The following is a 26,953-nucleotide window of genomic DNA, read 5'->3' as shown; positions in this document are numbered from 1 at the left end:
TAAGTTCCTCAGTTGCACTAGCCACATTTCAAATGCTCAAAGGATACATGTGGCTAATGACTACTGCATTGAACAGTACAGAAGAGAGACCATTTACATCACTGAAAGAAAGTTCTCTTGGACAGGACTGCTTAAAAGAGAGCTTTTTGACTTTTTTAGATAACTTTCAAGTCTCATTTTACAGGACTTCAAATTTTCCTGAGGGTCTATTATGTGACTGTAACAAATGCTGAGCAGGACAAAATATGGTCCCTGTCCCCTTGAGACACAGGGAAATAAGCAATTATAATATTGTACAATAAGTAATAGGACTAAAAATAGACCTAGGTTGCTTTAGAGGAATGGTCTTTAACTCAAACTGGCGGCAAAAAGAGATATGGAACTTTTCCCAGAGAAGATAGGATAAACTAGTTGTTGAGGGATAGATAGGAGTTGGCCAGAGGGGGAAAACAAAGCAAAAATAAACATAAAAACAAACAAACAAAAAACCAAGATGTCTAAGGAGAAAATTTCTAATATAAAAAAATAAGAAAGAGAACGGCACATTTAGAAACCACATGCTTCAGTATGTGAACATGTGTGAAATAAGAGTAGAAACCTTAAAGTAAAAGGTTTGAGTCTCCATTCAAGCTTGGTATAAATTCACTTGCTTTTATGAGTTCAGGAATCAGAACAGAAAATTGCTGGAGAGAATATCTAAAGAAAGATTTGCCTAGGCTTGTGCTACTATCAAGAGGTGATATTATTAAGTGAATTAGAGATATCCTAATTTCAAAGTCACTGTCAAATCAGAATTTACCCCTACTCAGGTTTAATTGTAATACATTCCAAGGCCTTGAGTGACTTTCCCCTTGGATTTATTATTCTTTCACTAGCTCAAATCTGAGAACTGTATCAGTATTAGAATGGAAGGGTCTACTGACAAATAGTTATTTTCCTTTCATCAACTTAGTGGCAAAACATCAGTGTATTTATAAAGTTACAATTTTATATTTTTGGTTGTTTCCTGTTCTCTTTCCTGATACAACTTCTCCCAATATTAAAAAAAAAAAAAAAGAGAAAAAAAAGTACAACCCAGATTAAAATATATATATATATATATATGTGTATATATATATGTATATATATATATATATATACACATATATATATATATATAGTGGAAAATTCTAAGAAAATCTTCTACCAGAAAAGAAAGGCAAGGTATTTTTAAGGGGATCTCCAAAATCATTTCCACATGTGATCTATGAAATCCCACTTTGTTTTCTAGTAGGATTTGTTTGGGGTGTGTGTGTGTGTGTGTGTGTGTGTGTGTGTGTGTGTATTTTACAGAAAAAGCAGCAGGATTTGTATGGTGAATGAATAATAATTTTTAAAAAATAAGACAAAAAGCCCCCTAGCACTATGCACTACACAAATACAGAAAATTTCATCTAAATATTTCAGATAAGTATTTTATTATTATTAACCCATTACACTCCTGGTTTACCCCTTTTACAGATGAGAAACTGAAGCCTAAAGTCATGAGTGCTCAGTGGAAAAGCACTCCTTCCTCCCCAAAATACTATTTTATGTATTACTTACCTTCTTTCCCCTTATTCTATTACTAGGTACTCAAATCTGTACCTAGATTCACACTGAATTTACTTCCTCCTTCTTTATTTAAGAAGGATCATTCCAGGAAAAGAGGCTGTCCGCTATAGTATAGATAGAATTTGGATAGAATTCAGATCTAGACTGTGGTTCTGACTCTAACTCGACCTCCTGTAAAACCCTGGAGTGGTACCACCTTCTCCAAATTGGGATAAATATAAGGAAAAACTCAGATAAAGAATGTAAAGGACTGGGCACCTGGGTGGCTCAGTCACTGGGTGCCTGCCTTCGGCTCAGGTCATGATCCCAGGATCCTGGGATCGAGCCCCGCTTCCGGAAGCCTGCCCACCCACCACCCCCGCTTGTGTTCCTGCTCTCACTGTCTCTCTCTCTGTCACATAAATAAATAAAATCTTAAAAAAAAAAAAAAAAAGAATGTAAAGAATTATTCCCAACCCACATTCCCCACACCAGTGGAAGCATGTGCTGTAAGAAGAGTTGAGCACAAAATCCACAAACGCTTAAGTTTCTCTCTGCTCACCAACTTGATTCTCTGCCTGATGGCCTTGCCCATTCAGGGCCATCTGCCTTTTCATATGCCATGAAATACACAGATTTCACAGAGAAGTGGATGGGATGGCCCACAGATTAGAGAAGTTCCCGCCACTCACCCACATGGGGTCACTGAGGTCCGAGTCCTGCATGCGGATACAGTCCATGCTAATCTCGATCTTGTTTCTTGTACCATTTTCTGATGGCTCATCCACAAAGTTCAAGTCAATGGGCTGAACAGAACATATGGGCCTACCATAAAGGACACATGAAAGTGTGTTAAACAAGGAATGGGACTAAATAAAACACAAGCACCTGGGTGGTAACAAGGAGCTCCCTCTGTTTCAAAGCTGGCAAGCCTCATTTGTTGGAGTCAGAGACTCTAGGTTCATTTCGTGGTTCAACCATATGCCAAATGAGTCATCTCAGGTGGTTCAAGTCCTATTTGTACAGTGGGAATCATGATCCCTGACCTTGTCAGAGAATTGCTGGGTGGAACATGGGAAAGAAAGGATGCATCAGGAAATGAGTATTTTAAACCCTATCCCTTGATACTCTTATCTTCCTCTGGATTTACTTACTTATCCAAACTTGATCTTAATAAGGGAGAAAATAATCATTTTCCTAGCAAGGCATAAATGACCAACAAAATTTAATATTTTACCTTCCCAGTGGGTATTTGTGTTGAAACAGCAAATAAGAACTTTTAAGCCAAAGGAACAGATTTGGGGTATCAAGGGAGTCACTGGAGAAGTTACTTAGAGTTAGGTAGGAGAGCCCCCAACTTTTATTAATTTAGATTCAATTAATTAACATATAATGTCTTATTAGTTTCAGAGGTAGAATTCAGTGATTCATCAGTTGCATATAATACCCAGTCCTCCTTACATCACGTGCCCTCCTTAATGCCCATCACCCAGTTACTCTACTCCCTGACCCCCCACCCTTCCAGCAACACTCAGTTTGTTTCCTATGATCAAGACTCTCTTATGGTTTGAGGAGAGCCCTTCTGATACTCCAAAATTATACCACCTTGGAATAACTATCTTTTGATGTAAACCTTTACTGAATTTTGAACCCAGAAATACTATTGGAGGAAATGAATTTTTCCAACAATAGTGACTGAATTTTATCGATTTTAGAAACATGCCCTAGTAAGCAATTTTTTTTTTAAAGATTTTATTTATTTATTTGACAGATAGATCACAAGTAGGCAGAGAGGCAGGCAGAAAGAGAAAGGGAAGCATGCTCCCTGCTGAGCAGAGAGCCCAATGTGGGGCTTCATCCCAGGACCCTGGGATCACAACCTGAGCTGAGGGCAGAGGCTTTAACCCACTGAGCCACCCAGGCGCCCCGTAAGCAATATTTTTATACTCTCTACCTATTTATAGTAATTCAAGTACAACATATTTTGGCTTCTTTGATACTCACTGTTCCAGAAAATCCCAGATATGCTGGAAGACCTCTGGACTGAGGAATTCATTTGTCTGTGTGCTCTGTGACATAGTGGATCGGTAATAACTTTCTTTCCAAGAGAAATGAGCTGGGGTTTCTACAAACCTTAATAGGACAAAAAGGAAATTAGAATTATAGTTTCTGTATTTAGGATATTGAATATTAAAACTAAAGCATACTTAATCAAGAAATCTCAGGTGAATTTTCAAAATCATGCAGTCATATAAAGCAAATTTCAGAAAGTTGCATGGTTGGTGTTTTGTTGGGCAGTGTCAGGGATCGCTGGCCATAAAGTCAGATAATCACATCCTCTATCAAATTCTTTTGTAACTAATAATTCTGTTACACTCTACACTTCCACTACCGAGGATCCATGTTCTGAAGATTTCAGAAAGAAAATAAACATTCCCTCATTAAGTCTGACAGCCAGGGTGACCTATTATTAAACCTGTTTTATAAACGTCTCAACGGATTATCTGTCCATTCTGCCTCCAGCTGGTAAAAAGCAGAATCAGAAAACAGAAAGGAGTTCAGAAAATTTAAACTTCATCCACAGTAAAATCACCCCTGTCATAACTACTTTCTTAACATTGTGCCCAGGGAAAATAAGTGCAAACTTCTGAATCTAGATTTTTTTTTTTAATCCCTGCTTAACTTACTTTGATGTGTGTGCGGGTGGTTTTTAATTGGAGTGTAAAATTCTGTGTTGGACTAAAGGATAGGTACACATCTGAGTATGCTGTAAATGAATGCTATTTCTGTTTGTTCCATTTTGTTGCTGTCTCCAAGTTTGCCTTTACTTAAAACAAAATAAAACAAAAACAAAAACAAACAAACAAATAAAAACCCTCTATCCCTATATATGTGAAATAAAATGCCAGCTTTCTCAGGTGGTGTTGTCTCCAAGTCTATGTATTATCTACACAGATCATCTCAGTCTATGATTCATTGTGATTATCAGTGGACTAATTTTACCCCAGGATGAAATTAGCTAAGCTCTTAATCATTACTGTTAATATCATAAAATGTTAATAAATAGTGTACTAAGATAGTCAATCATCTTAAATTTGCAAATGAATACTCTGGTCTAGTTACAGAATAGAAGATATTAACATTGGGTTTATTGTTGATAATCCCCAAACTATATGAAGAAGCACAATCATTTACTCAAGTTAAACACATAGAATCTATTATTTACTAGCAAGAATAAAGGTCATTGAAAATAAACAGCAAATAAGACTGTCTCACTCTCTAAGAAGGTACAGAAGGTAAGACGAGAAACCAAACCTCCAATAAATATAGTAAGAGTCTATCATCTCATCTGAGGGATCAAAGAAAGAGCCTTAAACAATCTGAAGAAATTAGCTCTGCCAGGTAAGGATTAATGATATAACTGAGCAGTCTAGGGCAACAGCCATAAACAAAATACTAAAATGGAAAATAACAGTGTATGTGAGAAAATCGCAAGCAACTCTGTTTGCACAGTTTAAGATCTGGGGCAGAGAGTGCCAGAAAAATAGAGCTGGGGAGTGAAGAAGATAATTATATGCTACGTTCAAAGAAGCTTAAATATTTCAAAATTTCTAGTTTTTGCGAAACATTTCTAAATGAACTTTGTATTTTGAGATCAATATAGATTCACACGCAGTTGTAATGAATTACACAGAATTCATGTGCCCTTTACGTCATTCCCCCAATGGTAAATCACAACTTACACAACCCTTAAGAATATTATAATCAGGATATCAATACTGCTACAACCCACTGATCTTATTCAGAGATTCTCAGTTTTACTTGTACTCGCTTGCATGAGCGCGCGCACACGCACTCACACACACACACACACACACACATATGTATTGTGAATGTATCTAGTTCTACACAAGTTTTGCATCACACGTGTAGATTGGCTTACCCACCACCACAGTATTAAAAAGGATTTGAAGGACAAGACTAACAGAATACCTCTCATATTGATAAATCTGGAAGCTGTATGGAGGAAAGGTTTATAAGCATATCAGTTTATGGGCAAAGTGGTTACACCAGTCCAGGGAAGACAATCTGATGCTAGCAGAAGTAGGGATGGAGAAAGTGCGGACAAATTCATTTATCAGTGAGAAGGTTAAATCAGACATCGCTGATGTTATGTTCACATTTTCTCTCCTGTTTCTCTCAGACTTCTAAAAGACTGTCCCTGGATTTCTGATGTCACCACTAACCAGCTGCAAAACTGTGGAAGAGCCTCCCTGCTCCCTGAACTTCAGCTTCCTTGTTTGTGACATAGAGTTGCCTCACAGATGCCTACACAGTCCTCAGTGATTTCTTCCCCACAAAGCATTTCCTGGTCCCTTACTTGAAATAATCCTTCTCCTCCAAACTTTCCTGACCTTTCATTGTGACTCATCAATGCTAATTAATCCTATTTTACTTGTGCAACAATTGAGTGTAGAGGATTTTAAGTAACTTGAAGGCAAAGCCCATATCTCATTGAATTTCTTAATTTTCTGTTTCCTTGAGGTTAGAGTGAAAGGAACATGGGTTTTGAAGTGAGACAGACTTGGGTTCAAATTTTAGCTCTACTACTGACATACTATAAAGTCATGGTCAAGTTACTTAACCTCTTTGTACCTTATTTTCTTCAGCTATGCTTCCTTCATAGGGTGGTTGAAAGGTTTGCTTGAAATAATGTGCTACACATTTTCTATATAATACCTGGTAGTCAATACATTGATTGGATTAGATCAAATATATAATCTGTACCCAGGAAATACTTGCTGAATTGAACTAACAAAATAGCATATTTGAAAGGCCCCTTAAAGCTGTAAAAATGTCACACAAAAGTAATTATATCAAACCTGAATTATCCCTCATTTCTCTGCAGTTCAAATTTTTCTTTCTTTTTCTGTGTCTGTAGGCCCAAACGATGTTCCCATTGTCTCTCATTTTCTCCTTGATCATCTTTATCTCTGGTTTGCTGCATTGAATTGGGCAACAACCCCTCGCCACCTCTACCCCCACTCCAGAGCCTAATGCTTTAAGGGGACTTGATTACAAAAAATGGGAGTGGGGTTTGGAATAGATTAGTGGCTTTCAAATTGGTTTCACCAAACTCTAGGGTTTCTGGTGCCTCAGTGGGTTCACCAGATGTAAAGAAATGTCCCTACTGGTAGGACTCCAGACACTCCTTAATGCCAGCAAGTTTGACTTTTGCCTGTCTTAAGTACATTAGTGTTCCAAGCAAGATTTTATCTGAAGAAAAGTTTCTGTTAACAATTTAAAAATCCGTGGTCTCAGAAGATCTTCAAAGTGTCTCCTGTGCAAACCGAGAATGGATTCTTGGTTTCTGAATAAAGATGGCAAACATTATTGAGAGAAAGGAAGGAAGGAGATCAGCTAGTGTCATAGGGCAGGAAGAGTGAGCTAAAGCCTACCCATCTTCAGAGGCTTTGCCTTTGGGTGAATCTCAGTATCAATTACTCATAGAACAATCACTCTGTTCAAATGGTTTTGTCAAATCAGTCACACCCAAAGATAGGAAGTCATCACTTTTCTTTTTTTTTTCTTTCCAGCTTGTTTTTTGTGGATGACCTCTCCTACACTCTGCATTAACTCAGAACGGAAAAAATTAAAAAAAAAAAAAAAAAAGAAAAAGAAAAGAAAAAAGAAAAAGAAAAAGAAAAAGAATCCTACTCTGTAGAATGTGACCTGAAAACCCCAAAAGGTATTTCCTAATAGTCTGCCTTCCCTCCTGCTCTTCCTGTTCTGTCCTAGAAGTCACCACTCAAATCCTTTACATTAAATTTCTTTCAGCACTCCCCCAAAATCTCCAAATCTACTATTTCAGAATTCAATACAACCTTAATTTTATAGAGGGATTTTAGAATTAATAGGCTTCTGAGACCATCTCGCTTACTTTTTTCCTTATTTAATAGATGGAAAAGCTAAAATCTAAAAAGAACCAGTTGACCCCAGCTATATTGTATTCAACATAGATCTTTACCCCTCAGTCCGGGAAGAATAAACTGATGCATCAGACATGAATTACTCAACCTTTGGCCTCTTGAAACAGCTCCCATACTTAAACATTTTCTGGGTATTTAAAACCTGCTTACTCCCCTTTAGGATATCCAAACTCAATACTATGAAAGTAGAAGCATATTTGATTAGATATCCTCTAATTCCCTTAACAAAACAAAGCAGCATTTAATAGTGATGCAGACCAGAAACTCACTGGCTGTTCCTAGACTTCTGACTAAAAGGCTCCTTTGGCAGGAAGTCATTCCTTTTGGAAGAGAGAGAATGAGGCATGGGGAATTCCAGGAAAACAGACCTGGAGGGCTCGCTCAGTAACTGTGCGCACACTTGGAAAGATGGTGTCACAAATGAATCTAAATCTTTGAGGACCACATAGAATGTCAAAGTAGGTTGTGCTTTAAAGACTGTCTAGTCTTGTTACCTTATTTCACAAGGAAACTGAAGCTGAAATCTGAAAAATTTAGCCTAGTTCCACTGCCATGCTAGAATACTGGTTAATGAAAGCAGACTGTTCAATATTCTGGAATTTTCCAAGCCAGTTGTAAACATAGTCATTATTATAATTTATTATGAAGTATTAAACTTCAAATTAAATTATATTAAAAGAAAAGATAATACTCAAAACTGATCATTTCCTAATTATTTTACTATTATCTGTGTTCTTAAAAGCCATTTAAAAAATGATGTAGTGAAATTGTTCATATTAAAAAAATCCTCTGTGAATTTATTGCTGTACTCATCTAATAATGTATTTTAGTCCAAGGCTTATGTGCAAAGGACTCAACAATACCTATTGTGAGTATTACATGAAAGGCTATGTAGGAGATTTAGTGATGAATGAGGCATGTATCTTGCTCCTTTGATAGTTTTTCATAGCTTGGTGTCAGAAATAGAACACTTCCAATATTTGTCTAATTTTTACCTTTTGTCATAAGCTTTTGTGCTCCTAATTTTCCATTGGACTGTGACCTCCTAAAGAGCAGAAAACCAGCATGGGCCATTCATTGGTCTGTGCTCTGTGATTGGCAGGAAAGGATTGTCATTGATTATGACAGGAGTTCATTTCACTGGGCCTGCTTTTCCAGTTTTCCACATGACATAAGCTCAGAGAAGATAAGGAAATTGTTCAAGGTCACTCAGCTAGTAAATGATAGAGCTGGGCTTGTTATTTATTTATGATAAAGCTGGGCTTTAAATTTAAGATTGTAGGACTTCAGAGCTCATGCTTTATTAAATTATATATATTATACACACATGGTTCTAATTTTCATTCATCTCAAAATTTGAGCAATATGAAGTGTTTTTCATAGTTCAGAGGATTTTTTTTTTTTTTTTCTGTAAAAGAATAAAATTTCCTACTGATTCTGTCTCCATCACAAGAGTTACCCTTTTTTCTTCAAATGAACAGGAAATGGTGTGGAAAAAAACAAGTACTGGTCAGTGAATGATATGGACAGAATATCTGTCCTTTCTGCAGATTCTCAATATTGAGATTATACAGATTCCTAATAGGAGTTGACTCTCAAATGTAGTGTAAGAAAAGACAGCTGAGGTCCCTATTTTTCCAGGGAGACTTGAATACTCAAATACTATAGGAATAACCCCAGTTCTCAGAGAGAAATGATTTAAAACTCTGAACCTGACTTCTTCTGTATATCCTTGTACCCATCCATCTAATTTCTCAATCCATCACATTAATGCCAAAGCCTTTTGTACCAACCTCTTTGGATCTTCCCCAGAACAAGTTTTCCAGTTAGCCTCAGGAGCATTCCAAATCACATAAATCTATTTTTATTTTCAGTTTGGAAACACTTCTATACTTTCAGTTTACTCTGATATTATGATAACTATTATGATTATTAATTGTCATACTTAATTTTAGGGATGCCAAAGAGCATCTTGATGCCTTTTAATGAATTGCCTCATCATTACAATCAACCATGCCCAAGAGCCCTGGAGGAGTAAATTTATTCATATATCTGAGATATGTCCACCTCCGGAAAGCTACTTACATAAGCTAAACCAAGCCCATTAACAACTTTTCTTCATTAAATGGAATTCTTTCATTTTCAACTTCATGCTGAAAAATGACCAGTCTGTTCCTTATCTCTATTCACCCCATCATCAAACCCATATGCTAGCTTCACTCCTGGCAAAGAAAAGTTACTTGGGCAGAAAGCAGTATAGAATATATCTTATGCCTTGAAATATTAATTTGCCACAATTTGAACAATGAAGTGTCATAACCAAGAAATTTCATTTTATATTTTATTAGTGAACTAATGAACTAAATTCTTAAGAAAATCTCTTTTGTATCTTTCAATATCTGTTTATGCTTCATTCCGCCATAATTAGTTCACTTCCCTTTCATATTCAGAAGACTTTTCTCTTCCCACTACCACCTGTCTAAAGATCTGATTGGCCACAGCTTGCTTCTGCCGTAACCCTATATTGTATGCACCAAATTCCCAATCCTCCCACCAAAGTCTATATATCTAATGTCAACTCATCAGTTGCTAACTCTGAGGGAGTGATCTTTTCTTCTCTCAAGTACCAAATCCTCTAATTCCCATATTTTGTGTCTCATTCTCTATCCTAACCAATTGTGCCTTCAAAGTAATGATTTCTCTGACTGCAGCCCCCATCTCTTATACACTCAGCCCACTGTACCTTCCTCTTGCCATTTCATTGGTCAGTAGTCTCTCCCAACTGATGTGTGATCATCAGTCTTTCCTCAACAGGATTTTTATCATGCTTCTCCTTCCCTGACTCAGAATTTACAATCACTCATCTTTGTGTCCTGGACAAAATCTAATCAGACTTCATCTCTCATCTTTTTTATTCCTTTGGACAGATGTCCTATTCCAAATTATTTAGCCAGCTGTTCCTACAGGTTATTTCTCTTTACCCTGAGTCTTTTCAAATTATGACCTCCTGTACTCCACCATCTTCCCCCAGGTCATAATCTTTACTTTTGCTACCATTCAGTACAAAACTCAGCTAGTAAGCATGCTTCAATACATTAAAATTTTGTGTCCAATCCAAAATTCATAGAAATTTAATCCCCAATGTGATAGTATTTGGGGGTGGGGCCTTTGGGAAATGATTAGGTCATGATGGTAGAGCCCCCATGGATAGGATTCATGCCCTTATAAAAGGAGCCCCAGAGAGTTCTTTCTCCCTTTCACCATGTGAGGTTATGGAGAGTGAAGACTGCCATCTAAGAACTAGGAAACAGAACTGCACAAGAACCAAATCTGCCAGCGCCTTGATCTTGGACTTCCCAGCCATCAGAACGGTGAAAAATAAATTTCTGTTGTTTATAAGCCACCTAATCTATGGTATTTCATTATAGCAGCCTGAATAGACTAAGATATCTATACTTTTTTGTTTATTGTTTGAGTTTACTTCCTCAGTTTGGCATGTTTTAAGCATTCTTGTCCTTCATTAATTCTACTGTAATCTACACATGTTGAAATGATGTTTTCATTTTGTCTACACAGATCCTCTAACAAATGAGGAAGTGGGAGTCAAACCCCATAGTACTACTTTCCTGGTACTTTACAGCAGAGTTATAGGGGGAAAAATGTGAAAGCATTTTATTTCTCATCTTCTACACTTTCTTTCTACAAATGAGGACTCCCAGGGATTTTATTCACAGTTCCATGGAAGCCCACAGAGTTCCAGTAATAAACCCAGAGCACCCTGGATCCCTTGAAAAGCTCTGAAGAAAGTGGACAATTACAACTTTTTGTGGAGTACTTCAGTGACTCAGAGAGTTAAGTGTTAGACTCTTGATTTCGGCTCAGGTCATGACCGCAGGGTGGTGAGATCAAGCCCACACAGAGTCTGCTTGAGATCCTCTCTCTCCCTCTCTCTTTGACCCTCCTCCCACTCTCTCTCACTCTCACTTTCTCTAAATAAATAAATAAATAAAATCCTAAAACAAAACAAAACCTTTTTGTAAACCGAGCAGTCTCTCTAAATCCATGAATATATTACATAAGAAAGTTATCATTCAACATCTCTCCCCTATATTCAATTGATCAGTGAATAGTCTGATCCATTTCAATTTAGAATTTGGCATCTGGCAGAAGATAATGATAGGAGAAACTTGAGTCCATCTTGCTCTAACGCCATGTTAACATCACAACATGCAAATACAGACACATGCAAGTTTATGCACAGGAAACTTATCTATAACCTGCCCCCAAATTAGAATTTAGGAGACATTTGAATAGCTGTAATCACCATGACATCAGGGTTTGGATATGGTAGGGTTTTGCAGCAATGTGAGGACCTGAGAAGAAGTTCCTGTAGCATCCATGACTCGGATGTGTAAACACAAGAGTTCTGGAAGGACTATGGGGAAATACATATCTACAGAGGAGTTTTCTTAGGATTGAGTAATGTGCTGAACTGAATTTAGAAAAAAGCAAAAAACAAAAAACAAAACTAACTCAAGAAAATGGGGAAAAATAAAAGTAGGCTTTTTGGAGGCAAATAGAAGACCAGAAGATCTCAGGGTTGGAGGACCTTAATGGTCACCTAGTCTACCTGGAAAATAGAGATCGTGGAAAGAGACAGAGGTCTATCAGTGAGGGTGATCTTGCAATGTCAGCTGAGGAGGAGGTCACTACCACATGGGATTCTTTATTCTTTGTCAGAGAACTCCAAGTTGAGTTGTTTTCAGAAATTGAAGAAAAGTCCACTTCCCTAAAAACCTCCAGAATTTCATCGGGTTCGTTCAGAAAATATTCCACTTGTAGTGCCCTTCAATTTTTTCTCATAGACCTATTTTGGGAATCTGATCATAGCAATAGCCTCACACAATAAATGCAAGAAAAAGACAAAAGAAAGAAATGTACATACTGACATATACATAAATGATTGTGTTTGATTTTCAAAGATTTTATGAATCTCTTCCACATTTCCAACCCAAGTCCCATAGCTGGAAGTCAAGTTAAGAATCTGCAGTGTAATCCTTCCTCTAGACCAGCTGTGGACAAATCACAATCCATGGACCAAATCTGGCCCACTGCCTGTATTTGGGGAAAACAAATTTTTGGACACAGCAAAATTCGTTTGTTTATGTATTATATAGGGATGCGTTTGAACAACAACAGCAGAATTGAAAGAACTGCAATAGCAAGCATATGGCCCAAAAAGCCTAATCTATTTATTGTCTGACCCTTTACAAAAAATGTTTGACAACCTCTAATATACGTGAAAGATCTTCTGAGACTTTAAGACAAATATAGCTTAAATTGATTAATATTGTGTGAAGTTGGAAAAACTTTCTCATGGCCAATTAGATTTATACGGGGAGTATAAAAGAGGCATAACAATTTGCTCAGCACTGAACTCATGGAGTGGCAAACAACTTGAAAATCAGAGGTGGACCTAAAAATAAGAAATGATCTTGAACCAGTTGCAAAATAAAAAAACCAAACAAAACAAACAATAGAAGACCAAAGGATATGCTTCTCACCCTGAATGCTTAAGACTACTATCTGATCATTTATTATAGTCAAACACTAGAAGATGATAAATTATCATCAGATCCAGTCAAAGCTTTTCTTTTCTTGCTTCAGTGCATACCTTGTATTGTAATTATTCATATACTTGTGTAATCATCTCCCTTCATATATTATTATTTTACATAGGTCATGGTGATCCAATTCATAGAGTATATCTTACACACATAGGGGTCAACATTTTATTGCTATAGAAATAGTGATTCACATTTGTTATACTTCAGTATGAAATTATGTCCACATATGTCTCATTTGATAGTCATATTCTGAACTGTGTATTGTCTGAACCATATGAAATTGTTATTTTGGAGGTCAAAAATGGTGAGATACAGCAGGTATATATAGCTCAAATTCATAGAGTGGGTATTATTGCTAATATTCTGTAGCTAAATAGCTGATTAAAAGACATGTTAATATCATATATTTCAAGAGTGAGTGGCACATTCACCTCATTCTTAGGAGTGATTAGATGAACGACCCGCTAAGAAAGTAATAGTGAGTGACATTCGATTGAATAATAAGAGATTTTGGGTTTTTTTAAACATAAATTTGTCTAATCTGTACAAAATATACTAAATATTATCTACAATTTATAGCAAAACAATTTTACATGTTTATTGGCTGTATATGTGATGGGCTGAGGAATTAGTAGTAAAATAAAATTTCAAGAAAGAACTATGGCAGTAAGTTGAAAACTCAAGAACAAACTCTTTGGAGCACCCCACCCCCACCAATTTGCTAAACTGGCTTACGGGCTCCCTTCAAAGTAAGGGTACCATCTATTTTCACCTGCCCTCACTCCATTTGTTCCAAGTCTTAGTACTGAAGGAACTTAACTTAAAAATTTTAAGATGTATTTTATTTTATCATATGATATATATATCAAATGAAAAGATTTGGGGTAATATAAAAAATAGAAGTTTTTAAACATTAAAAATCAATTATTTTGCTAGTCCTGATCCTCACAAGTCCCTTCATTTTCTTTGTTATCTTCATTCTACTTCCTTTGGGCCTTGCTTTACCCTTTTTACAAAAGGGTTTTACAAGTTCTATCTTGTGTATGAAGGTCACATTACCAGGTTCATTTAACCCCTTCACATTCAACATACCAGCTGTGGACAAATTACCACCCATGGACCATGCTTATTTCAGTAATTTGTCCTGGTAAATTTTATTCTAAGTAAATTAAACATACAAATTGGCTGAAGGGAGGAAATAAATTTTATATAATAAGAGATCTTGAAATTTAGAGATTTTTTTTTTCTGAATGGGATCTGATACATGTTAAAGGCTAGTACCTAGCAATAATATTTGATATTTAATTAATAAATCATGAGGATTTATGTCTTAAGCAACACATTTATGAACATTGTTGTGAGAAAAACCAGGAGAAAAAGAGAGAGACCTTCCTACTTCTGGTTCATACTCTAGTGACTTCTATATATATTTTCAGATCACTTATCTAAAATTGTATTATATATTTATTTATACATTGTCAGTTTTCCCCCACAAGAATGTAAACTCAATAAGAGCAGATTGCCTTGTTCACTGCTGGATCCCCAAGGCCTAGAACAGTGCCTGGAAGTGCTCCATAATGCTTTTTAATACAGAATGAGAGCATAAGAGATTTCCTGGATTCGAATCCTATCTGTGTCTAACTGTTTCCTCTCTCCAAATACACCCCACCCCAAGTTCCTAACACTGCAATGTTAGTCACTGCCTCAGTTTCACTTTAAAGATGTGAAGAAAATAGGTTATGAATGGTTAAGAAAATACCACATTACAGCCTCCTGAAGACAAAAATGTACATATATGTAAGATATGCAAAGATATATTCATATCCCAATAAATAAAGAATTCCTGACCTAATAATGGGACATTCACAAACATTTGTTGAATGAATTCACAAACATTTGTTGAATGAATGAATGAATGAATGACCTTTGTTCACACAGACTAGCAGAGTTAGTATACAAATACAGATCAAATTGTTTCCCAAGTGTTTATTCTTTCTGATGGGTCACAGTGACTTCGGTGGGGAAATGGGTTTTTGCAACAATGAAAGAGAAAAATTAAAAACAAAACAAAAGCGAACACAAGGATAAAGAAACAGGTACACCTCAGAAGATCCTAAGGACTTTCATGTGATGACAACCCAATAAAAATGTTCACAATGTGATCCTGAATCATTTAGATGAGTTCACATGGAGCATACTATTCTTGGCTAAAAAGAGAAGTATACCTTGTTCTAAGAAATATCTATCTTCTAATATTTTTTTTTAAATACTCTTTAAAGAGCACATGTTTATCTAGAAAATGGAACTGCCCAGAATGACACATTTCTTAAGGGCTCCTGGTAGACAAGTTTTGTTTTTACTAAGACGGTATGCCTTTTTGTTCTTTCTGATCACATCTTGTCTTATAGTTTCTAACGGAGTTGTTGGCGCTTGGAGACAAAGTTCACGTTACCATTTACTTTTTTCAGTAGTCTGACACAGTAGCAGGCACCAAGTAGATGTCAAGTAAACACTTGTAGAAGGAAATATTTGGAAAGTAGAATACACATGACAAAGCCAATATCCAGAGCAGAAACAACACTTAATATTCAATTGCTTCTATGGGCAAGTTTCTCCACAATATGCCTGAAATGCATTAATTTTCATACTTTATGATGTAAATACTAATATTATCCCATTGTACAGATAAGAAAACTGACGCCAAGTGGCAAGTTACTTCCTCCTGAGCACCTGATGACTGGGAGGATGGCCAGTCTGGAGTCTAAAGGATTTGGTTTCAGAGTCTCTGGTCTGTTAATTACAAGGTTAATGACTATGGGCAAGTTATTCCACCTCCCTCTAAACCTCAATTTCCATATCTGAAACAGTGAAAAAAGGGATAGGACCTATCCCAGGCAAGAAAGAAGGTCTTGGAGTCTTACCATGGAAGGTCACTCTACTTCCTCAGCAAGGGGCAGTAGGTGTCATGCTTAAAAGTTCAACAGCACTACCTGACCCACAATCAGAAAATACAAATTCCCTGTCCGTACCTCCCAAAGATTCTCTTTCAGAATATCTGGAATGAGGCTCAAAACCTGCACTTTAAAGAAATTGCTTGTGCGAAGAAACAGCTTGGGGATTCACCTACATTCTAATCCCTTTAAGACGGTTATAAAAAAATGGAGCATTTTCTCCAATTATCCATCCTCACACAGGCAAGGTATTATCACAGTCTTGTTCACGGGAATGTGTTTTTATCAGCTAAATAAAACAGCATGGTGTAATAATTACAGTTAATATTTTTAATACATCCTCCATGCTAGGCATCATTCTTAATGCTTTATGGATATTAACTCACTTAATCCATCCAACAGCCCATGATTAAGTTTGACTCTCTTAAACTTCATTTTATAGATCAGGCAACTGAGGCACAGAGAACGTTAGTAACTACCCCAAAGTACACACTCAGTACATGAGGGCAGCAAAATCAACAGGCTGGTTCCAGAGTCTGTGTTTCTAACTCTCACACTGGGCAGACTCTCCCAGGGACAAGCGGAGGTCAGAACACTGGCTTTCAGGTGATCTTAGTCAAGTCCCTGCTCCTCTCTGGGATTCAAGTTCCCCTTGAAGGGGGGGCTGTCCCTAGTGATCTTTCAGGCCCCCTGTTCCGAAAACCCTATCATTCATTTTATAGGAGCTTTTTGACCTTGTTATCTGAAGGTCCAAGGCTCTAGAATTACTGACAGTAAGACACGTTCTCTCTTCTAGAACTGCCCCATTATTTTTTCTTTACCTGCCAATTCAGAAAACTTTCCTCTGAGTCGCTTGTCCTTTGTTCTTTCTTCTTGGTGAGAAAACCAAAGACACTTCAGTCTAGAACCAGTAGGGAGATCTGTCTCCACAGACTTCCTTCCAAGTCCTTCTCTTTTTGTAATCAGGTTTCTAAACTGCTTCCACCTGAGCCTGTTCGAACCTCATTACTCTCCCAAAGAGGCCCACCAGCTTCTTGTTCCTGCTTTCTTATTCCTTTGAGCAACAGTTCTCTTCAGACCTAGTTTGTCCTCAGCCACATCTTCCCAGACTGTCCTCCTTACGCTTCTACTTCTGTGTTGCCATCCCCTTCCATGCTTCAGCTCTCAGGCTTCTCTTAGCCTCGTGTTTCTCAAATCTGGCTACCCATTGGGATAATGGCGGGGGGAGGGGGGGCTAAAATACAGATGCCTGGGTGCGACCCCAAACCAATTAAATCAGAATTTTGAAGAACAGAATCTGGGAAGGAGCATTATGGAAAAATTTAGAAGTCTCACAGGAGATTCCAATGTGTGGCATTGTTAAGCATCATTGGTGTCTAGTGCTGGTGATTCTCTAGTGGGTGGATAAGCAAATTAGAATCACCTGAGCAGCTGGCTCCTCCTTACCTCCAGGGAGGGAAGTCTGGGCATGAGAGGCAAACAAGGAGCCACCTTCCAGGTGGTTTGGAGAAGCCCCTTGATAAAACAAATTTTTAGCTCAACCTCTCAAAGCAAGATGGATACTATACCTTCCTCTCACTCACTTGTGGCTTCTCACTGCATCTTGCACCAAGTTATTATTTCTAATCATGATGGGTAATGTAGAGCTCTGTCTGGACTAACTGGCTAGGGAAAAGGATTCCCCTTTCCGGTCAAAGTTTCATTTTCCCCTATGTGTAAAAGAAGGTAATTGGATTACTAGATAATCACTAAGCTTCCTTCCTATTTTATTACTCTTATATTTTAGGACCCCAAACCTATTTTTCCTCAACTCTTATACGACCAGCCCTAGTTCTTTCTACATTCAGCAGATGCCAGATGATGACATCAGGCAAACCTCTTCCCAGCCCCTGGTGAAGACGGCCCACCGCAAGCCAAGACCAGGGCTGCAAAGGTTTTTTGTTTTTTGTTTTTTTAAGATTTTTATTTATTTATTTGACAGAGAGAGATCACAAGTAGACAGAGAAGCAGGCAGAGAGAGAGAGGGAAGCAGGCTCCCTGCTGAGCAAAGAACCCGATGCGGGACTCGATCCCAGGACCCTGAGATCATGACCTGAGCCAAAGGCAGCAGCTTAACCCACTGAGCCACCCAGGTGCCCTGCAAAGGTTTTTTAAAACTTTCTCACCACACCAAGAATGACTGCTGCCCCAGGCTTAGTTCAGGCCTCTGGGTCATCACAGAGGTCCTCCCTACAGTGTCCCCTGACAGTGACCCCATCGGACACCAGTTCCTCTCCATATTTCTAGGCTTCCCGCCTTTTGCGGGAAGACAGCCCGGGGAAGCACAGGAGCTGGTTACAGGCTGACTGCAGTGGGGCCCTGGATGCCTTCTTCTGTTTGCTCACTTTGTCTTAGAGGGAGATGGACCAGTCTGTGAGGAGGTGCTGGCTGACGAATGTGTGGCAGAGATGCCATAGCCCAAATATCTCCCTTTCCCTCCCTACCAGCTTTCAGTTGGGAGATGCACCACCTAAACATGTAGGAGACAATGGTCCCTAAGGCCACTTACACTGATTTCTTGTCTAGGTACTGTGTACGAGTATGTGGTCTCCCCCCAACAAGTAATTAGAACATACCTCAAATAATAATGATAATAAAAATACTAAAATTAATATTTGACAAGATGAAAAATTACAGTAAGGCATGTTTGTGGGTTTTGACCTGCCCTCCAGTAGCCATATCCTCTCCCTCTTTGCCCTAGCTCCTTGACTTGAATTTGGGAATGGAGAAAAGAGAAAAGGAAAAAAAGAAAAAAAAAATTTAGCAAGAATATTTTAGTCAATCTGCAAAATACAGGGCTTTGAGTCAGAGATTGGTGGTGAGGGGATGAAATATTTGTGGCTTGAATTTGCTGGGGAGGACAGGTTTGGGGCAGGGTTTGGTGGAAAACTGGAGAGAAAAATAAAGAAGAAAGGAACAAGTGTGTACCTCAAGGCTATGAACTGGCTCTTCTTTAACATCCTTCCAAAGTCCAAAAAAGAAAAAGAAAAGAAATTTAAAAGAACAGAATTCCACAAATGTGAAAAATGAAAATTATTTTAAGTTGCATTTGCTTGTTCTGTGCTTCTTAAAATCCATCCCAGTTAGAAAGCCAACCTAGACTGGCCATAGTCTCAAAGGGATAGGAAGCATGATGACATTAAAGACATTTATCTGCATTTCAAAACAGGAGATTTCAAAACTATTCACAGAGAACAGGAGAGGCATAATTCCACAGAGAAAGACTTTCAAAGGAAAGCTGGCTGAAGAAAAGTGCAGGACTCTCAAGTGATACAAAGTTCTATCAACTACCAGCCCCTAAACTACTGTTGTCAGTTTCTGGAAACTACTCTTGTCTATTTCTGGAAAGCACTTTGGAGCAGCCTTGTGTGATGGTTCAGGACAGTCAATGGCAGCTCTCATATCACAGGGGCAGAGTTGAGACTGCACGGCCTATCAAGCTAGAAATACTTACTGTTTGACCTTCTATAGACAAGTTTGTTGACCATGACCCCAAAAGCAAAAGTTTAACTGCATCGTCATGAATATTTCAAATGACAAAGGAGGCCCAGGGTGAGTGTGTTGGCAGGTCAGGTGGAATGCTTATAAAAATGGTTTGGAATAGAAAAAGATTTCTTTCTTTTTGGTTTTAATTTTACTTATTTGTTTCTTAATTTTAATTCAATTAGCCAACAGATAGTGCATCATTCGTTTCAGATGCAGTGCTCAACAATTCGTCGGTTGTGTATAACCCAATGCTCATGATATAAAAAGATTTCTAACAAACTAGGTGGCAAAAGAACACCTGTAGAAGGGTAAAGTATGGGTACAGCATCAGGGAGACAAACAGGATGTGATGGCTACTGTGGGAACAAACTCAGAAGCTCATGACTCAGAAGGAGCTGAGCCAAGCCAGGTAATGCTATGGGCTGCTTCTAAACCATATGACCTATGAGAAAGGACAAAAGGAAGTATGGTTACCAGGAGCAGCATGGTTCTCTGGTCACTGCAACGTCGTGGGAATCCTGGGATTTCCCTCCAGACCTTTGGTAATCAGTGATGTCAAACTTCACCCCGCCTCAATGCTTCCGACTCATCCTTGAGGCTGATTCTGTTACAGATAAGTACTTCTGTTTTTCTAATAGACAGCCTCTGTCCATCAGAGCTTCCCCTTAATATTGTTATCTGTCTTTATCAATTTTTAATTTTAGCTTCTCGCAGAGAGAGGGAAACAGCAGATCATACAGCAAGCTTTCTCCTTTTCCCACATAAATGCATTTCTCAATGCTATCTTTTAACATATATATTATTCCTCATTACTACTAATTCTGTCTTCCCTTTCTAAGCTCAGTGTGAAGACTGACTTTTGGAGGGTGGATCTGATTTCAGGCTAAAAGGAAAGAGGAAACGAAGACACCTTCTCTAAGGCACAGGGCTTATCTAGTGCTGAACAGATCTCCGGACTAACTCTCAGATTTTACAAAAGCAATAAATGATTTAGGAATCGGACAAGCATGATGACTTTTGATTAACGAGACTAACCTCATTTACATTGGATATTTATTTATTTGCCTATTTATTTATTTTTAAAGATTTTATTCATTCATTTGAGAGAGAGAGAGACAGAGAGAGCACAAGCAGAGGAAGAAGCAGAGGGAAAGGAAGAGGAAGACGCAGATCACCGGGGAAGCTGGTGCCTGACATGGGGGTGGATCCCAGGACCTGGAGATCATGACCTGAGCCGAAGGCAGATGCCCAAACATCTGAGCTGCCCAGATGCCCCAACTTGGATACTTATAACCCCGATTTCAGATATTCTCTGTGCCCCTCAGGCTTGTGAGGGCACATTATGACTACATTGAGCATAGAAAAATTCAAATTTAGCCTATTTGTGTGAAAAAAAAAGCTATAGGAGCAGCTGTCTAAAAGAGTATAACTTCTCATTCACCATTCTTCCCACCTTCTCTTAGGAGCAGTCAGCTGTTATCTGGAGCTATGTTTCCTACATCTTACTTATCAAAGCAACTTCATTCATTTTTTTATTTTTCAAAGTTATTAAGTTTGTTGCAAGTATGGTGTGATACCCTCTCTCAAGAGAGTAAGTGACTTGATCCATGGGAAAGATGATATTTAGTATATTATCTGTTATGAGATGATCTGTGATTGGTGCAGACGAGGGCATGTGTTCCCCGGTCTAGAAGGTTATTAAATGGTAGTAGCAACAACTTACTTAATTTCAGGAATGCGGAAATACGGGAGCAGTTTAAGGGTAGAGCACACTGTGCGTGTGTGTGTGCATATGTGTACGTGTGTCTATTCACATGCTTTGTTTTGTACCTGTGTATATTTATGTTTTAGCAAGTTATTGCAATAAATGGTTATGAATTAAGTGTAAAGATTCTTGGAGATTCTGATAACTCACTCTTAAAGGCAACAAGGTCTATGACAGGTAGATGGGCTGAAGAGAAATTTTGGAATAGATTAGTGCCATAATGGGAAAGGAATGTGAATAAGAAAACTATTTTTTTAAAGATTTCATTTATTTATTTGAGAGGGAGAGTGAGAGAGAGAGTGAGGAGAGGACAGAGGGGGAGGGAGAGAAAGGGAGAGAATTCTAAGCAGACTCCACACAGAGCATGGAGCCTCTAGTTGGGCTCCATCCTGAGATCATGACCTAAGCCAAAACCAAGAATCGGCTGCCTAACTAACTGAGTCTCCCAGGTGCCCCAATAAGATAACTTTTTATTCTGAGTAATTTTCAAAGATTTGGCTATAAAATTCAGACTACCATAAAATCCATCAGATCTGTCACTGTAAGCGTTACAGATTTCTTGCTTCACCATTATGTTGAGTGAGATGTAAGCTGAAAAGTTCTTTTTCTAATGAAACCAGTTCACTGTTGGTATAGAATTGGGGTGGGGGGAAAGTGTGGTAATTTCTCTCTCTTTAATAGAGAAGTGATCATGGAGTAACAGTTCCATGATATTTTGGAACTCAAAGTGAGTGAAAGATGACATAAAAATATGTAATTTATCATATTGTTCCCACAATATGTTTAAAGTCCTGTGACTGGGGCTCCTGGGTGGCTCAGTCAGTTAAGCATCTGCCTATACTCAGGTCTTGATCCTGAGGTCCTGGGATCAAGCCCCGAATTGGGCTCCCTGCACAGCGGGGAGCCTGCTTCTCCCTCTCCCTCTGCTGCTCCCCCTGCTTATACTCCCTCTCTCTTTCTCTCTTTCTGTCAAATAAATAAATAAAATCTTTTGAAAAAAATGTCCAATGACAGAGAATCTAAGAAAATCTTAGATTCATGTAATGATGTAAATTCATTACAATACAATTGTCTTGACAAATATGTATCCCTTGGGTTTTGACCTCACTCAAGAAAAGAGAGAAAAAACATATATTTTATGACAGGGAGCATTATACATGAAGAGGAAGTATCTAATATAATTAAAAATAAAGATTCTAGAGGCCCATGATGGGAGCATTGGGAACCAACTGGGAACATGAACTTCGGAATCCTGATTTTGCCACAGGACAGATGTTTGACCTTGAGCAAGTTATATACAAGCTTCCTAAACCTTAGTTTCTCATCTGCAGAACAGGGATACAAATACCTAACGCTGTATGTTGCAGTAAGAGTAAAGTGTCTGGTCTAGATCCTGACAGGTACTCAGTAAAATGTAAGTAATGGTTATCACCGTTCTAAACTGTGGTCTGATTCCCATCCCCTGAGAATAATGAGTCACAGCGGTTATAATGAGGAGAATGTTTCAGTTCCTTGGATACTCACAGTTATTTCTCAAATGGTTTTATGGTCTCTTGATTTTTTTTTTTTAAACAAAAGGAAAACAACCCAAACCACTGCACAGAAATTTATATGTGATAGATCTTCACAATTTTGCACTAAGATTCATTGTGGTATATGTACAGTACGCGAATTCTTCACATGGTTAGCTGCTTTGATTTTTACCATCGGATTCATATACCATGACAGCTGGGCCCAAAACCACCACAGGGATGGTCTCAGACTCAGCATTCATGACCTTATTACGGTTCCAGAGTCACTGGCTGTCAGCGTCAGAGGTAATGGCAATTATGTTCGGCTGACAGATACATACCTACTAGGTCTTCGTGATGATCAAGGCACATTCCCTGTAACAAAAGCAGTGTGTTCATAGAGAGACCAAATGTATCCTCCCTCGCTGACCAGAAAATATCTTATGTGATCCTTGTTTTAGAGTAAAAGCTAACTACAGTGGAAAAATAAATGCTATAATCTCAAAACCAATGTCACAGTCAAATTTCACTTCTCACTGACACAAAGTCTTAGGAGGACATTTCCTTCCCAGCAACTCTCCTGTGTAGCTTTCCTATAAGCAGTGACTCAAAGATCCAGAATCCTTCCACCCAGGCCAGGCAATTCTCTAGGGCCTCAAAAACCTCCTATGGGTTCTTCTATCCCACCTTAAGTAAAGAGAGGAGGGAAGAAAAGTAAAAGGGAGGAGAGTAGAGGAGAGAAGAGAGGAAGGGAGAAGGCATAGGAAGGATCTTATGGTTATTTATGGTAATCTTATGGTAATTTAGGAAGTCGGGGAGTAGCAAGGAGAACTCCCGTCCATATTGCATTGGTTAGAACAAGTTACATAGCCACATTAACTTTAAGAGAAGATGGAAAGTATAGTCATTTGTGGAAAATAAAACAGTTTGGTAAACACATACCAACAAATCTTCCTTCCTTCCTTCTTTCTTTCCTTCCTTTCTTTCTTTCTTTCTTTCTTTCTTTCTTTCTTTCTTTCTTTCTCTTTCTTTCTTTCTTTCTTTCTTTCTTTCTTTCTTTCTTTCTTTCTTTCTTTCTTTCTTTCTTCCTCTCTCTCTTTCTTTCTTTTTCTTCCCTTCTTTCTTTCACTCATCCCTTCTTTCTTTCTTTCTTTCTTTTTTGTTTTTTTTGACTTTGGTTTTGGGTTTCAGATCACGTTTTTCTAAAAAGATGACTTTGATATGTGTATGTGTGTGTGTAAAGCTGATTCAGTTCTGAGATGCATGCTGAGTAAGATCTTTGACGCCTATTTACCCACCCCTTTTTTTTTCATACTCCCTCCTAAGTACCTAGAGGCCTCTTGTTTTTGAGAGAACTTTGGAAAGATGTAAAGATGATCTCTAAGCAAGGGAAAACTATCAAAGATTGTGGTGCACACCAATGAGACAGAAAATCTTGAAAGAGAGCTTGAAGAACAAGAGGAGTCCCTCAAATAGCACTGAAGTTTACTAAAGGAAACGTCTCAAGATTTCTGAGCACCTGACTTACAAACATATACCTTAATATGTAACTCTGCCAAAGCAAGATTTCTTTCTTGTTTTCCTGTACTTGTATTTTCAAAAAATATTTTATTTGTTTTTTGAAAGAGAGAGAGAGAAGGAGCAAGAACAGGGGTACGGGGAGAGAGAGAAGGAGACCCTGCTGAGCAGGGAGCTTGAGTCAAGGGTGAGGCTCAATCCCAGGATCCCAGGATCAGCCAAAGGCAGATGCTTACCCGGAGCCATCCTGGCACCCTGTACTTAGGCTCTGAATGTTGATATCCCTGCAATAAGCCTGCACTATGTGAAGGGATGACTCCTGGCACCAAAGCTGAGACCTAATCTCTTTGAAGATGTCTCTGTAGGCTTTCAGGGCAAGCAGAGCACCAGGGTTAGGAGAGAACACTGGGAACATGAACAACTTTTCAAATGTCATGGCAAGGAAGATGAGCACAGAACTTGAAGAAAATACATTTAGAAATAGTCCTTTTCCACATTCCAACTTGTGAGAATACTGTTACCATAGATCACACATACACACACACACACACACACACACACACACACACACAATTCCAGGCACACGGTGTCTTTAATTTAATTATAGGTAACAACAGCATACCACTGAGTATCCATGAGTATCTCTTATAAACTGGAGAGCTGGAACCCAACTCTACCCAAATTGTTTTTAGATTTCATCTGTGTTATGCAAAAATGAAACCTTTAAAAATATACTTTGGAGAGAATATAAGACAAAGATTTAACCACTCACCACTCTTTCCATAGTGGACAAAATCTTTTCACTTGATAAAATGTTTCCTAAGTAGTGATTTGTAAAATTTCTTTAAAAACTGATTTGTACTTATCGGCATGTTTATTAATACATGCAGTTGTCAAGATTATGAAAGTATCAGTTGCAATTATAGAAAGGGATAAAAATTTTTTTTCAGAAAATAGGTATCTGGTATAATATTAGAACTTTAAAATGGCTCAATTACCTCTGCATATGAAATTGTAGTTCATATGTAAGTTAGTCATTCATTTTTAGTATTTATAAGAGAAAGATTTGAAATATATTTTGTCATTTTATGGCAACCTTCAATCTCTGCTCCTTTCAAATTTCAATAAGGAAGTAAGTCAGGGAGATGGGAAGCTTGACTTTGTGAAGTTGCAACGGGATCAACCCCCTGGGGGTGGGGGAGCTTTTTTTTTTTTTTTTTTGAGACTGCTTCCTAGTGGTTGGGGATAAGACAAATTTGTTTCAAGTGAAGGAGACTCCTCTCAGGAAAATGAGCTATTTGTCCAAGAACTCAGAGACCAAAGGGGAAGTATCAAAGGCTAGCTTTCAGTCCCGCTGAAAATCAGATGCTCTTGGATAGAATGTTTACTCAAGCACTGATAACCAGGCTCTTCTCCACGTGTTAAAACAAGTTCGCAGTTTGTCCATTCATTCAGCAAACATTTACTGAGTACCTATTACTTGTCAGGCAGCATGCTAAGTGCCAGAAACACGGAGAATGAATCAAATACTATAAGAGCCCAAGGGTAGGGGTGGAGATGCAGGGGTCATCAAACCCATATTAAGGAATGAGGTCTGTGAATCCCAATACATAACTGATCTTTAAGCCAAATAATAAGGAATTCCAATCCTGACTTATCATCCTATGGTATGGCGGTCTAGGGGAATTCCTCACAAACTTAGCTCTTTCTTAGAGCTATAAGGTATGGCAATAATGGAGCCCCCCAGCACCCCTGAATTTATAAATCTACCCCATTATAGCAGATATCTTCAATGGCTCCCTATCAAATTTGAAGTCCAAATTCAAGGGCACAGCTTTGAAGATGCTTGATGATCTAATCTTATAATAAAATAGAATTCATAACCTAGTCTTAATTTCTGAAATAGTTCTAGCATTTTATGGCCTCCTTCTTTGCTTACTTTGCTTTCTTTCAATCATAGTTGTTTACACATCAGTGACCTAGCTAATCTTTATATCTCACCTTCAATACAATTCTTCAGAAATATTTCCTACCCCTCTCCAGTCAAAATAAACCTATCTTCCATATTTCCATGGCAAACTACTATCTCTTACTGTCTTCTGCTTTGTGCAATAGTTGCTAACATGTCTGTTTCCATTCCTTAATAACTGAGAACAAGGACAATGTACTGATATATCTCAATATCCACCACCATACCTATAAGTAATGTTGGTGCAAGGCATGACTTCAATAAATGTACATTAATTTGAATTGCTCTCTATTTTCCTTGACCAGCTTGGATCCTAAAACTCTCCAAAAGAAACTCAAGTTCTGCCTACCAGCTAGCTACCACTTTTTTCCTGGGGCCTCCAGACCCTCTCTACTTTGATCCTTCATACTCTTGTTCTTTCTCTGTCCATCCACCAACACCCAGATCAACGGCCTCTTATTACAGAGATTCCACCAAACCACCTCTTTCACTCATACTTTTTACTCAAGCCCAGGGATCACAAAT

General features: G+C 38.1%; 1 protein-coding gene across 7 annotated transcripts in view; it reads right to left on the bottom strand.

Moving 5' to 3' along the window:
• TP63 (tumor protein p63) overlaps positions 1-26,953 on the bottom strand; it is a 223,061-nt gene that overhangs the window by 134,947 nt on the left and 61,161 nt on the right. For all 7 annotated transcript variants that reach the window (XM_032875633.1, XM_032875639.1, XM_032875632.1 and 4 more), the window contains exons 2-3: positions 3,577-3,705; positions 2,265-2,397 (exon numbers count right to left, since the gene is read on the bottom strand). In XM_032875633.1, the coding sequence (XP_032731524.1) occupies positions 2,265-2,397; positions 3,577-3,705 (262 nt within the window). The remainder of the gene's footprint in view (positions 1-2,264; positions 2,398-3,576; positions 3,706-26,953) is intronic.

This window comes from Lontra canadensis, unplaced genomic scaffold (genome assembly GCF_010015895.1).
Source record: "Lontra canadensis isolate GAN:19392208 unplaced genomic scaffold, GSC_riverotter_1.0 scaffold56, whole genome shotgun sequence".
Classification (NCBI taxonomy): Eukaryota; Metazoa; Chordata; class Mammalia; order Carnivora; family Mustelidae; genus Lontra; species Lontra canadensis.
The sequence above is the reverse complement of the archived record's forward strand: the minus strand, read 5'-3'. Positions and strand labels throughout refer to the sequence as shown.